The 15,499-nt window shown below is 37.6% G+C and overlaps 1 protein-coding gene across 1 annotated transcript in view; it reads right to left on the reverse strand.

Moving 5' to 3' along the window:
- Positions 1-4,853: 4,853 nt before the first annotated feature.
- LOC140165019 (probable tubulin polyglutamylase ttll-15) overlaps positions 4,854-15,499 on the reverse strand; it is a 30,044-nt gene continuing 19,398 nt past the window's right edge. Inside the window, exons 9-12 of the mRNA XM_072188431.1 lie at positions 15,374-15,498; positions 7,729-7,816; positions 5,431-5,544; positions 4,854-5,222 (exon numbers count right to left, since the gene is read on the reverse strand). Coding sequence (XP_072044532.1) covers positions 5,103-5,222; positions 5,431-5,544; positions 7,729-7,816; positions 15,374-15,498 — 447 coding nt within the window. The 3' untranslated portion in view covers positions 4,854-5,102. The remainder of the gene's footprint in view (positions 5,223-5,430; positions 5,545-7,728; positions 7,817-15,373; position 15,499) is intronic.

The following is a 15,499-nucleotide window of genomic DNA, read 5'->3' on the forward strand; positions in this document are numbered from 1 at the left end:
TGGGGTGTTTGGGTGACAGAGCATGTGCTCATAAAAAAATATGGGGTCTTTGCGTGACAGCGATGTTGTAAAAGGAGGTTTTAACAGGCCTACATATGCGTCACCTCCAAAGTGCCCCCGGGTTCCAGATATTATATCATAATACTTAGATGCGCTATGATTTATTCATAATATCGGGAAGTGTTGTTTGGCAAAATAGCAATATTTGCCACGAATTCGTGTTGAAACATTACTTTATTAAGGGCTCTGGTAGCAACGTTTGGACAGTATATTTTGTACACATGAGAGCACATCAGACATATCGAATTGCATTCTGAATACGAAGGATGTCTTTCTGAAATCAAATAATTTTGATTTTTTGAAATTCACGATATACAGGGTGTCCCAGAAAAAATTACCGGGCGAATGAATTTGGATGTAAGTTAAGAAATAGACATCATAATCCAAAATTCTAAACATCAGCGTGTAGCCCATCTTATTCTGCATCTTATACGCCAATTTTACTGGAATCGGTTGACTGATTGCGAAGAATTTACTTCATTCCAAGTTTGAAAGAAAGATCATTCAACACAGTAGTTAACTGTCAATGTGCTTCATATGTTGTTCTATGAAATCCTTTCCGTTCTTTTGAAACAATCTGTTTCTTGCAAAACATTTAATTAGGTTTTTTTTCAGAACATAGGTTATACACATTCATTCCCTGCGTATATTTATTTGTTTAATTAATTAATGTATGAATGAATGAATGAATGAAAAAATGAATGAATGAATGAATTAACTTATTTATTTATTCATTAATTTGTTTGCGTGTGGATGGGTGGTAGAGGATGTGGGTTATGGGCATCTGTTCCTTATTGACTTGACTCTGCTCTAGTTCATCATACCAGCTCCCGGTGGGGGGGGGCACTTTAATATAAATGGATATAGGTGTAGGGCTGGCACTTTCACAGTAAGGGGCATTCGGTGAGAGCAAAATGTAAATAATATGGGGTCATTGGGTGAGAACATGACCCTCATTTTTAATGGAACCTTTGGGTGAGAGCCGAAACAGCGCCACCGAAACCTCAAACATTGACTTTCTAGTTCTAAATGGCTTCAAAATTTAATGATAAATGAAAGTTGCTGTTCAAATTGAAAAAAAAGGTCTTGGGTGACAGATCAAATGGAAAAATTAGGGGTGTTCGGGTGACAGAGCATGTGTTTGCAATAAGAGGTCTGTGGGTGACAGCGTCACCTCCAAAGTGGGAGTGCCCCGGGCACCATCTGTGGTCTTCATGAAATGACGGTCTACAAAAGCCTTGTTGTACGCTATGTAGGAGTAGGTGTAGAGCGGAGGGTGTATGCAGGGGCGTAGCCAGCCCTCTCTGCCAGGGTGGGCATGGGCTCCAAATTTTTTCCCCCGAAGTTGACAAAGAAATAGATCAAAGCGAGCGAGCGTAGCGAATAGAGCCTTAATACTGGCGTGGGGTCCAGGGGCCCGCATTAGGGCCCTGTGGGGGTCCCAGGGGCGAAGCCCCCTGAAGCTCAGGGGTTTTTGGTCATTTTTATACCATGAGGAGAAGCCTCCTTGCATACATTTGTAACGTTTTTATGTGAAAATTTTACCATGTAAATTCTTCCCCCTTTCTCTCATTCCTTCCATTTCCATTAAATTACATCCCCTAAATTACTCCCGCTTCTTTTCCTTTAGTGCCCCTTCGTTCTCTTTCCGTCTTCTTCATCTTCTTTAATTTCTTCCCTTTTCTCTCATTCCTTCGCCCCTCCATTACACTCACTTAAATAAATTACTTCCCCCTCAAATCACTTTCCGTTCCATTCCTTAAAATTCCTTTCCTTCTTCATACTCTTCAATTCCTTCCCCTTTCTTACACTCCTTCCCCTTGTGCATGATTTGTTTCCCCACAATTAACATGCAAGTTGTTTTCTTAAACCTCTTTTTCCCTCTTTCATTTCCCTCTCCCTATTCCCCCATTCCTCTTAGGCTTCCCTTTTTATTTGCCTCTTTTTTTATTTATTCTCGTTTCCTCTCTGTTACTTTTCCTTCCCTCTTGACCCTTTCTTTTACCCATTCCCTCTTCCTTTTCTCTTCCTTCCTTCCCCTTTCTTTCTTTTTCTTCTTTCCTTTCCTTTTTCCTTCTTTTCTTTTTTCTTTTCCCCTTTCCTTTCTCTTTTTTCACTTGTCCCTGCAAAATTCCCTCGTCCCTGCAAAATTCCACCCAGGGCCCTGCCCACCCCCAGCTACGCCACTGGGTGTATGTTTGGGTGTATGTGTATGTGACAAATGTTTCAATTCAAAGTTTCTTATTCAAACAAGTTCGTTTGTTTAAGTGGTCTGTAAAGCAATATTTGTTTGCACTCGGAGGTCATGATATAATAGGCACATCAATGGTCTAGTCGATTATAAAATATGGTATAAATGTTAAATTCGAACATTTTTACGCTTGTGTTGCACTGAGGGCTGATTTCTATTTATTTTGTAATTTTGCAATATTTTTGTCAATAACTGTTTTGGTTAATAGGGGCCGTTGGAAACAAAAGAACCTTTGAACTGTGAATATTGTTCACTTTGAACAATTCCAACTAAAACGGAGTTGATTTGCTGACGTTTTAGTGACGTTTCACCATTACACTAGTGGCTTCTTCAGACTGGCAACTCATCACATCTGACTGCTTGCTTTTATAGGCAACAGGATGCACCGTAGAGGGCGTGATGAGTTGCCAGTCTGAAGAAGCCAATAGTGTAGTGGTGAAACGTCACTAAAACGTGAGCAAATCACCTTCGTTTTGAGTTGGAATTGTTCAAAATGAACAATATTCACATTTGAAATCAACATTCTTAATGAACTTGTTCAAAGAAAAGATAAAGAACTTTTGTACAAGAAAATATTATTTACAAACATAGATGGGGATAGAGGTTAGACTTCTCCGCAGTCCACTTGCCTATTTTGCATAATCTGGCTCTTACATTTAAGCTGTTTGTTGGCCTCCCAAGCGGTTTACATGCTTAACACGGCTGTCTATGGATGAGATTGTCGGATTTCTGGCCTACTAAAATTGGCCATGATGTAATGCATCTAAAAATCTGGCTTGTAATTGGTCGCCCAGAACTACATCGTACACACCTATTTGTGGAATTTGCGGCGCTTTGTGGATGACGCAAAAGTTAAACTCTCATTAGGTGCATGACGTACGTCTAGCGCGTCTTATACTCTCCATGCTTTGGCTTGCGATTAAATTGGATTGACAGTGTGTGTTAGGGGCAAAGTCCTCGATCAAAGTCCTGCTCAAAATTCAAAGTACATATTTTACTCGGGCTTTGGCTATCAATAAACTGGTAGATTCCAAAATCAGAATTGGTCAGTATTGAAGTAAGCCATTATAACTATGCAGGATATGTTGCATTCAATAACATGGCCTACGTATACTTTACTTTTACTGTTACTTAGGGACCGTTCACAAACACTTGTAAGGGGGGGCTGATGCAAAAAATTTCATCGCGAAAAACTTTCGGGCCCCCCCTTTACAGACCTCAAAAATTTCAGGGGCCCCCCTTTTTGACATGAAAATTATGGGCCAACCCCATAGAAAAGCATATAAACTTAATTTTTCCAGGAAATTTTTTCAGGCCCCCCATTAGGAGGGTCAAAAATTGTCTGGGCCCCCTTTTTGCACCAAGCCCCCCTTACAAGTGTTTGTGAACGGTCCTTATTATATAAACCCTTTATGACCATTTACTATTGAACACTTTAATTGTAATAACCATTAGTATAATTTTGAGTTCAACGAAATGCGCTCATCATCATGATTAATATATAATAGCGTATTTTTATTTATCAAAATTCGACTATGGCATAGTCTAGTCACGTATCTGAAAATTCAACGGGAATGCTTGGCCCATCCCCATTTTATCATTTGACCTCATGTGATATTTGACGTCAGTTAAGCTCAGGTTAGCTTATTCATGCTCCCCTAATATCAGGGATGTTTTGCACAAAGTTTAAGTCCAATTTAACAAAGTTTAACATTTGACATTTGACCGCTGATGACTTTAGATCGATTTTTTTCATGATTACACAAGTGGCCTGTGGCCTCGGGTGACCTCAGATTGACTTCTTCATGTTCCACTCATAATTATTTAGGATGCGTTGCACCAAGTTTAAGCCCAATTGAACAAAGTTTAACATTGGACCCATATGACCTTTGGCCTCTGATGACCTTGGATTGATTTTTTTATGATCCCTTATTTCAAGGATTAATTGTGCTAACACCCATCATTTTGTCTCATTATCATTTGTTCTTATGCAAAAATGATTGATGAATCATTATGTTTGAATGTATGCTTGGACCATATTTTTATATTTTAGAATTCACCATTATTGCACCAAGCGAATATTATATTGATAATCCATTATAGACTTACACAAGTTTAGCAAGTTGACAGAAGAATATATTCATTTCTTGGAAGAGGTACGCACTTTGACGTATTCTAGCTCTTCTCCCTTATAACTGGATCATGTAGTACATTGACTACATAAGACATGGTTGACTCGCAATTGCCTTTCTTTGAAGGCATGTGGAAATAAGTACATTATCTACAATCAAGGAAAAAAAATAGTGGGCACACTTGCACTAAACAATTGAAATGCGTGCCCTATCAAAATTGGAGAGGCGAGTGAAACATACATGCAATATATGTGAAGTACAGACTACCCCCTATATATCACCCTTCCCCACTCACCATCTTTCAATGTTGGAGGGTCTTACAAGCCTGTTGACAACATGGCTTGGTCCAACATTGAATTGGGGGAGTGGGGGGGGGGGGGGGTAGAGATATACCAAAAGACAGGCAAACTGTGCCAACCATTTTTTCCTTGAATACAGCCCACTACAACATTGTCATAATCTCTGCCAAAAATCATGTACATTTTCTTATATACTTAAACCCCATTATATTAATAGCTATTAATTTCTTCATTCACACTTTCACAACATATGATGTATTCTGGACATTCCAAGCCTAATTATAAACATTATATTTTCACATTACAACACTTCCTGCTTGAGATATTTTAAGAGTATAATCTTCTGAGGTGGCTTTGCAGTTAATAGCACCAATACATATCCAACTGACATTTGTGCGACAGCCAATCGTGGTATAAATCGAAGCTACTACCAAGATTGATGTTGACACGCTGTGTATTGTTGCTGCTAAAATCATCCATCTGTATGGACAGAAATGAATAAATTAATACACAAATAAATAAATAAACAACAAATACGAAAAAACAAACCAAATCGAAAAACAAAAAACAAAAAGCTCATTACGAAAAAGGAAGTTTAATGGCATTCGCTTTTTGGTCTTTAACTGATATTGCACGTCCCACGGGAGATACGCCACTGGCTCTTTAAGGCTGTTAAAAACCTACTCACCCTTTGCGTGTGGAACACACGTTTCATGCCGTGTCTATTGAGCTGCTCAAAAACTAACGATTTCAACATTTCTACCTGACTTTGTGTTATGCACTGCGGGCAAAGGGAATATTCCTGAAAATAAGAAATACATATCATTTTCATTCGGAAATTATTACTACTTCGTTATGGTTTATTAGGTAATTTCTCTGGTAGAGAAGAACGGCACTGAGCTTTCATTTTCAGAGCGTACACAGCGTAAACATGGAATTGTGGTTCTGATAGGCTGATTCAATCATCTGACAATCAAAACAACAAACCAAGAATCTGATTGAGTGATTACGCTCCAAAGCATTGGTCGGCGCAGAGCGGCGCTCTTGAAGGAAATAAATCAGAGGCCATGATAGAAACCCATATTCGGTATGTAGAAACCTGCACCACATTTCGCCATACTGCATTTTAGAAACGCTTGCTGTTAGAAAAAGAAAAAAATTAATTGTAATTATTGCACAGGTCAAAAAGCAGAGTGGCAGGTTTTTCAAATAAATATTTTCTGTGTAAAAACTGTACCATCAGATAGGTAATGGAATATATGAATATTAACTGTACATCTATCATTATTGTTGATAACAACTTGCGTCAAAATTGATCTAGTATAGAAGGTAGAGAATTTATTTCAATCTTATATACGCCATTTGTTTTGGAATTGAAAATAAATTCTGTAAAAACGGTAAATTTGTTATGTAACATTTACATTAGACCCCACAAATGATTTTACGCTTTGTTGTTATGATAAATCTAATCTTTTGATTTCGTTAATAAAATTAGGGGTCTAATGTGGATTTTGAATGCAAACTGGAACAGTCCAATGCCTTGTCAAAAGCATTTACTTCAAAATGGAGTTCGGATGCAGTTCGTAATACAACTTCCGCCCACTTGCGGGAAAGCACAGCAGGGCACGTGGCCGAAATCAAAATCGATTTTATGTATTGTGTATGTATCATAGGCCGCTCGTATTAATTGTCTCTATGCGCTTGAGAATTCAACAATATAAATAATGGTAGATCTATTATAATACACATTAATGTTTTAAGCAGATAAAATTCCAAAATATGATACGTTTTATATCTTTGCTTGTCACATGGTATGTTCAGGGCCGGATTTACCATTGGGCCTGATGGGCCAGGGCCCAGGGCCCCAAATTTTAGGGGCCCCCAAAAGGACCCTGTGCATATTCCTTTTTAGCCTGAAAACACCTTGCTTTGGGCAAAAGTTGGGTAAAATTGCAACATTTTGCGAGCTTTGTGCGCACTGGCCCTTTACGTACCAAAATTCACCTTCATTTGGGGCTAAAAACTAGTCTGAATTTAATATTTTTCGTGTGCTTCATGCAAATATCAAGTAAAACCTATGCTCATCTCTCCGCTGCCACTATCGATCTTATACCTAAACCAAAACTGGGCAGTTGAGTGAGTTTGAGGCCTCCAAAGTTAAGCTTGGCCCAGGGCCCCCAAAAAGTATATCCGGCCCTGAGTATGTTGAAGTTGCGATTTATTAATATTATATATGTTTAAATTTTCACGATGACATCAGAAAGTCTTCGTGGCCGAGCGGTCTAAGGCGCTGGTGTTATGGTATAATATGATAGTGGCGCAGTGCAGCAGCGTGGGTTCGAGCCCCGCCCGGCGCCTTTGACAATATAAATTTCTTTTTTTAATCTCATATTATGTTAGGGAAATGTGGCTGGGAGAATGTATGTATGGCGGTGCTTGCACTCTCATTAAACAGATAAAGATAAACCAAAGCCAACCCATCGATGGCCGACTTTGAGGTTACATAATCTTCTATTACCTACTGTTAAACATATCGGTATTCATGCAAGCAACATTTCTAGCGTGTAAAATGCATTGAAAATTGTCGGCTAAAGAGTGCATACATTAAAATTGCGAACAGTAATATCAACAATACGGTAGCTATATCTACATTCCAAGCGGAAACGCTTTTCAAAAACATACCACCTTTTTTCGGGCTATCGCTGAAACCTTAATATGAAATTCCAGGCAATCTGTAAAAAAGAGCGCGAGCCTTAATGACTATGAACTTGGGTCACCCAAACAAATATTTACATTGGTATCAGGCCTTTCAAATTGATACAATAATTAGCCCCCAAATAATGGCTTTCATTTTAACCGTTATTTGTTAAACTGCGAACGTATCAATATTTTTCGGAGATCGCTTTTAGTTGCCAATGAACCTCAATGGCAGAATTTTCAATTTATATTAAACATTTCCCTTATCATTAAGCATAATTTTACTTACTGTATTGGCACATGATATGTTCGATGAGTTGTAGCAACTTGGAATACTGTTTAACATGACGTCACTGTCTCTTATGATGTATGATGGTCTGAAAAGGGAAAACATATATGTTAGTCCGGCTGCAAAAGCATTGTTTTACCATGTTTGATGGTTTTGAAATGAAGTCACTGCGCTGATCATAAGGATTTAGAAAATGATTATAGCCCTAAGCTTCGACATTGGATTCGTAGCTGTGTATTGACAGCTGCAGGGTGGGGCTAATTCTAGTCAACGGTACAAAAATGTGATTCTTGCATACAATTAGGGCCTATTCATGATTTAAATTTTGAACCGTCTCTTCAACAGAGCCCAATGTAAATAAGATTCTATGGTCACTTCACATTACACGTCACATACTAATACCTGAACGTGCAGTGGAGCAGCATGTTTCATCATATGGAGGTGGGGGCACCGTCCACGATAGCAGGGTGAGGGGTGTTGGTGGCGCCAGGCCTAATATGAGGGGCGGTACAAGCCGTTTTCCGACAAGTTTTCTATCTGCGGATCGATGGTGAGACACGTGCCCCTATGACACCGGGCTATGACACTACGCCACTGTAAACGTTTAACGAGTGGTAATTTTGTGTCTCTTACGAATCGACGTCATCCAAATCGGTGTAAGAAGTTTGTACCGAGTTCCGCGGGCCTGGTTTAGGTTGTGTTTACAAAAGTGTCGAATGATTGGAGTAGTATCTGGGGCATTTGAGCGAAATTATGAATAGCGCCAAAATTCCCCTAGTGGTGACTTTTGGCCAGTGGCGGCCATTTTGAAAAAAAATGAGGGCAGTATAACGAAAGTTACCTATGTGATTTAAGTAAAACAATGCCCTTATGAACAGTTGATATGTAAACCAGCGGGTTCTTTATTTAAAAAAAAACATGCAATGTTTTGGTTAAAAAATAATATTTACAAGTGTTTATAGCGTTGCCAAGAGATACGATAAAGCGCCCTCCTACTGAGTCGGCATATATATCCTGTAGATGCTAGGGTTATTTCACTTGTAATTTTGCATCCTTGTAAGAGTACAGGTTATCAGCCATCGAACAGCATTGCATCATTTTCTTCTAGAGAAGTATATTAATCATCTAGGTCAGATGGCTAGTGACGGATGGGGCAGTGAAACAGAGGTTTACTTATGGCAAGAGTGTGAGTCGAGACGGTCAACCATTGAGGAACTGAAGCGTCGACTACAATATCTGCTCAACTACATAGTCGGTGACGAGCTAGAACAAAGTTCGGGTGCATTGATGAAAGAAAGGCGCAACGGATATCAAGCAGATAATCCGAGTCAATTGCAGCACATCTGTATAGCCTGTGAGGATCCATTGTTTGACATAATCTACGAGGAAGCCCTAGATAAACTTGATCTGGGATATGTGCAAGCTATATTCCTGGAGTCAGCTAAAATTTTGCAACTTGATCCTAAGGTGATTGATTTCGACGAGATTGTAACCGAATCTTGTGCAAAATGGGGCAACAGGGAGTATCGCAATGGCAAGGAATCCTTCCATGGACCTGCACAGATGCGATTTATGCATCTTGGAAGTCACTTATGGGGTTACTTATCAGAAGCAGAGGCAGTGCATGCAGCACGCATGAAAGTGGACAGGCTGACAAAACGTTTCACTCAGCACTTGTCAAAAGACTAAACTAAAATGAGAGGACAATTCTCGACACTGAAACCGAAAAGATACTTAGATCTGTGTGACTTTCTCCAGTCAGCTTATCATCGCTTCTCAGAGTACCTGACTTGGTATTCTTCTATGGTCTTTATTATTAAAAGTGCCAGATTATCTGATTATGTATATATTGCCTTCATCAAAGCCAATTCAATTGACAATCACAAGAACAGAGACATACAATGTACAAAAAATGTAGATAGGGTATTCATAGATCTGGCTGGTCCAAGTCCAGGGGTCCAAGTACAACAGATGTCGCTAAATGTGTCACAACAAACTGATCTTTCTCTGGAGCTGTCTTATAAACAAGGAACTGAATGCTTCTAATACACTTGTTTTGCTGGACATGTAAAGTAGCTATACCATGTGTGAACAGAGTGTCATGTCTTCATTTGGAAACAATGATTTTTACCATGCATTAGCACTTATGATATATGCAAGTTATTTTTCAGTGAATGCAGTGAAGCAACGACTAACATATTATAGTCACTGATATTGTCTGAAATCATGTCATTGGAACTTGACTGGAGCTGTTATGTTATATGCAAAAATCAAGACAGAGTTGTGTTTACATTTGACCATAATGCCTCTAAGAGGTCTCTAACAATACTTTGTATAATATTATTGACCAGATACATGTAGAAACGCATTCTGTTTGTTGCTTAAGGTTCAAAATATGTTTAGACATTTAAAAATATTACGTCCAAATATTGTAAGAATTGCTTGGGCAAAATAAAGCTCAGATGAATAAAGAATTAAATCAGTATTCCATTGTTTTTCTTGTTTTTCATGTTGTCTATTTTATTACCACAAATTCACACTTTCATATATCAAACAATTGTGTAAACTTATGATGTTATCAGGCATGAGAATTTTCCCTTTTAAAAGGGAGCAGTCAGAGGATGGTATTCAGGGCCAACATACTTATTTGTATACGTTAACCATGTTAACAGCCCAAATCAACTCTAGACTATAAACAAGGAAGTAACATAAAATGGTCCAATATTTTAAGGGTTACTTTAGAGAGTCCAGCAGGGTATTGCAGCTTATATGTTATATACATTTATTGTTGTTGTCTCGTTAAGTTGCTAATACACGTGATATTTGAAAAAATTGAAAGTAACAGATTACATCTAGACCATGCCTTAATATGAAGTACATTGCCTATTCCTAAATGTGTTATAAAATAAAATCCAAATAGTAACAACAACACAGTACAGTACAAGAAGATAAATGTCTCGCATTTTACATTCTTTAATTATAGACTTTTAAAGGCTATTTGTAAATATAACATGATGGTTTTATGTACAGAATTAATATCAAATATACTTTATAATAAGTATTAAACTATATACAGCACTGGTATTTATTTATTTTACAGTATAGTGTTTAAAGTACTTTAATTTAGCACGTTTAGTGGTGGTGGTTGTGTTGGTAAAGTAATTTTGGTTCCTTTTCAAGCGCTGTCATCATCATCCTCTTCCATTCCTTCATCCGTCCCTTCATCGTAAACGAAAAGACCATCAAATTTGCTCCTATGTTTAGCTATTACTCTCTTCATTATGTTCAGAGCTTTGCGTATGTCCAAGTCGCCATCTATTTTCTCTTCAAGATCATCCATAATCTCCTGGTGAGTTTCGTCGTCTTTCAGATGAATATTACGCCACAAATATGTCATGTAATTGTTAAAAAGGTCCGCTGAAGTGCCCATAAAGTTTTAATATAGGCTTTTTCATTGGCTTGTTCTTCATCCATACCCTGGTTGATATACTTCTGGTATTTTTCATCCCTTATCGCTTGAGTTTCTTCTAATGATTGCTGATACAATTCTTGATATGCAGCATTGTCTTCAAACTCGTCACCAGACATCTCTCCATCAGATGATTCAGATTTTATTTTGCTGTTGGAATCTGAATCCTCAGATATTGAATCAGAATAGTCTGGCTCAAAATTATCTCCTGGAGAATTGTCAATTTCTGAATCTTCTTCAGAATCTTCATCTTTTTCAGACTCTTCAACAGCATGTACAGTTTCTTTGTGTCGCTTCAGATTGAACTGGCGAGCAAACATTTTATTGCACAAGGAACAAGCATAGGGTTTACCGGCAGCTGATAAGGCATTCATGTTGTTTCTTTGAAAGTTCAGAACTTAATGATTAGAAACATGAAGAAAACCAGATATTTATAGTTTCTTTAGCTACTCATTCTGCTTATGTTACTCATTTGCTCATTTTACTGCTCATCATGCTCAATTTGTTACTAATTATTTGCTCATTTTGCTGCTCATCATGCTCAATTTGTTACTCCTTTGCTCATTTTGCTGCTCATCCTGCTCAATGTGTTACTCCTTTGCTCATTTTGCTGCTCATCCTGCTCAATTTGTTACTCATTTGCTCATTTTTGCTGCTCATCCTGCTCATATGTTACTCATTTGCTCATTTTGCTGCTCATCATGCTCAATTTGTTACTCCTTTGCTCATTTTGCCGCTCATCCTGCTCAATTTGTTACTCCTTTGCTCATTTTTGCTGCTCATCCTGTTCATATGTTACTCATTTGCTCATTTTGCTGCTCATCATGTTCAATTTGTTACTCATTTGCTCATTTTGTTGTTCATCATGCTCAATTGGTTACTCATTTGCTCATTTTGTTGTTCATCCTGCTCAATTTGTTACTCCTTTGCTCATTTTTCTGCTCATCCTGCTCAATTTGTTACTTATTTGCTAATTTTGCTGATCACTCTGGTTAATTTGTTACTCATTTTGCTTCTCATCCTGATCAATTTGTTACTCAATTGCTCATTGTAACCTTTGTTTAGATGATGAAAGAAGGCTAGTTGAACCAGTATGAAAGAATCATAACAGTAGTGTTATGAACAGGAGTTTGTGGAATTTATAATCCAATCCCTGTTTTAGAAGGGTTTGAAATATTTGTTTGATGTTGATATGGAATATTTTTCGCAAAATTCCAAGACTGGACTGGAAGTGGTCTGCATAAACCGCAAGGGCTAAAAATTAATTGGGATGTGTCGGGAGATGGTGTAAAATAATTTTTTGATAGAAAATGTGCTTTCTATGAGTTTACACTATGATGATCATAATGTAGCGAATTAGCCTAAAATGGCGGATTTAAAGAGACTGAATTTGATTTTTGTGGGGTAAAATGTCTGAATTTGAGCAACATTATTCTGATATTATCAAATTTATTGAGGTTTGAGGTGATATTTACTGAACCTAAATGCCAATATTCATCAGAACTGAAATGCACTTGTAATCTACCAGTTTTGAAAGTGTGAGGAGCTTTAAAAATATGGCTCTTAAAAGTGGCACGTACTCAGAAAGTTTGAATGGCACCCCTGAGGTTAAATGTTATAAACTTATTGTATACAAAGAAACAGTGTGAGTTCATTGGACAACTAAGAATCCGTGCAGTTGTTTTGTACCGTTTTTAGCCTTTAAAAGTCTATAATTAAAGAATTGTAAAATGCGAGACATTTATCTTCTTGTACTGTACTGTGTTGTTGTTACTATTTGGATTTTATTTTATAACACATTTAGGAATAGGCAATGTACTTCATATTAAGGCATGGTCTAGATGTAATCTGTTACTTTCAATTTTTTCAAATATCACGTGTATTAGCAACTTAACGAGACAACAACAATAAATGTATATAACATATAAGCTGCAATACCCTGCTGGACTCTCTAAAGTAACCCCTTAAAATATTGGACCATTTTATGTTACTTCCTTGTTTATAGTCTAGAGTTGATTTGGGCTGTTAACGTATACAAATAAGTATGTTGGCCCTGAATACCATCCTTGACTGCTCCCTTTTAAAAAGGGAAAATTCTCATGCCTGATAACATCATAAGTTTACACAATTGTTTGATATATGAAAGTGTGAATTTGTGGTAATAAAATAGACAACAGGAAAAACAAGAAAAACAATGGAATACTGATTTAATTCTTTATTCATCTGAGCTTTATTTTGCCCAAGCAATTCTTACAATATTTGGACGTAATATTTTTAAATGTCTAAACATATTTTGAACCTTCAGCAACAAACAGAATGCGTTTCTACATGTATCTGGTCAATAATATTATACAAAGTATTGTTAGAGACCTCTTAGAGGCATTATGGTCAAATGTAAACACAACTCTGTCTTGATTTTTGCATATAACATAACAGCTCCAGTCAAGTTCCAATGACATGATTTCAGACAATATCAGTGACTATAATATGTTAGTCGTTGCTTCACTGCATTCACTGAAAAATAACTTGCATATATCATAAGTGCTAATGCATGGTAAAAATCATTGTTTCCAAATGAAGACATGACACTCTGTTCACACATGGTATAGCTACTTTACATGTCCAGCAAAACAAGTGTATTAGAAGCATTCAGTTCCTTGTTTATAAGACAGCTCCAGAGAAAGATCAGTTTGTTGTGACACATTTAGCGACATCTGTTGTACTTGGACCCCTGGACTTGGACCAGCCAGATCTATGAATACCCTATCTACATTTTTTGTACATTGTATGGCTCTGTTCTTGTGATTGTCAATTGAATTGGCTTTGATGAAGGCAATATATACATAATCAGATAATCTGGCACTTTTAATAATAAAGACCATAGAAGAATACCAAGTCAGGTACTCTGAGAAGCGATGATAAGCTGACTGGAGAAAGTCACACAGATCTAAGTATCTTTTCGGTTTCAGTGTCGAGAATTGTCCTCTCATTTTAGTTTAGTCTTTTGACAAGTGCTGAGTGAAACGTTTTGTCAGCCTGTCCACTTTCATGCGTGCTGCATGCACTGCCTCTGCTTCTGATAAGTAACCCCATAAGTGACTTCCAAGATGCATAAATCGCATCTGTGCAGGTCCATGGAAGGATTCCTTGCCATTGCGATACTCCCTGTTGCCCCATTTTGCACAAGATTCGGTTACAATCTCGTCGAAATCAATCACCTTAGGATCAAGTTGCAAAATTTTAGCTGACTCCAGGAATATAGCTTGCACATATCCCAGATCAAGTTTATCTAGGGCTTCCTCGTAGATTATGTCAAACAATGGATCCTCACAGGCTATACAGATGTGCTGCAATTGACTCGGATTATCTGCTTGATATCCGTTGCGCCTTTCTTTCATCAATGCACCCGAACTTTGTTCTAGCTCGTCACCGACTATGTAGTTGAGCAGATATTGTAGTCGACGCTTCAGTTCCTCAATGGTTGACCGTCTCGACTCACACTCTTGCCATAAGTAAACCTCTGTTTCACTGCCCCATCCGTCACTAGCCATCTGACCTAGATGATTAATATACTTTCTAGACGAAAATGATGCAATGCTGTTCGATGGCTGATAACCTGTACTCTTACAAGGATGCAAAATTACAAGTGAAATAACCCTAGCATCTACAGGATATATATGCCGACTCAGTAGGAGGGCGCTTTATCGTATCTCTTGGCAACGCTATAAACACTTGTAAATATTATTTTTAACCAAAACATTGCATGTTTTTTTTAAAATAAAGAACCCGCTGGTTTACATATCAACTGTTCATAAGGGCATTGTTTTACTTAAATCACATAGGTAACTTCCGTTATACTGCCCTCATTTTTTTTTTTTTCAAAATGGCCGCCACTGGCCAAAAGTCACCACTAGGGGGAATTTTGGCGCTATTCATAATTTCGCTCAAATGCCCCAGATACTACTGATTGGTGATTTGAATTATAGGTGTTATTTACCTCATGAAGTGTCAACATTTCGACACTAAATGCGGCTATCAAGCATGTCAAATGTAGCTCACTGCGTGTCATATCCATTACATGTACACTGAATTAAAAGATATGCTCTTCAGATAAATTTCAACCAAGTTCATAAGAAATATGTAAACGACAAAAATATATTTCAGAAAATTACATACTTTGTACTGTTGTTCTTGCGAATGTCGTCAACACCAGATATTCGAAATAAGCTATACAAAGTTGAAGTGAAAAACGATATATAAAACGGACCTTCAACGTCAGGCATATTCGGTGACATGTTTGCC

This window comes from Amphiura filiformis, chromosome 11, assembly GCF_039555335.1.
Source record: "Amphiura filiformis chromosome 11, Afil_fr2py, whole genome shotgun sequence".
NCBI lineage: Eukaryota > Metazoa > Echinodermata > Ophiuroidea > Amphilepidida > Amphiuridae > Amphiura > Amphiura filiformis.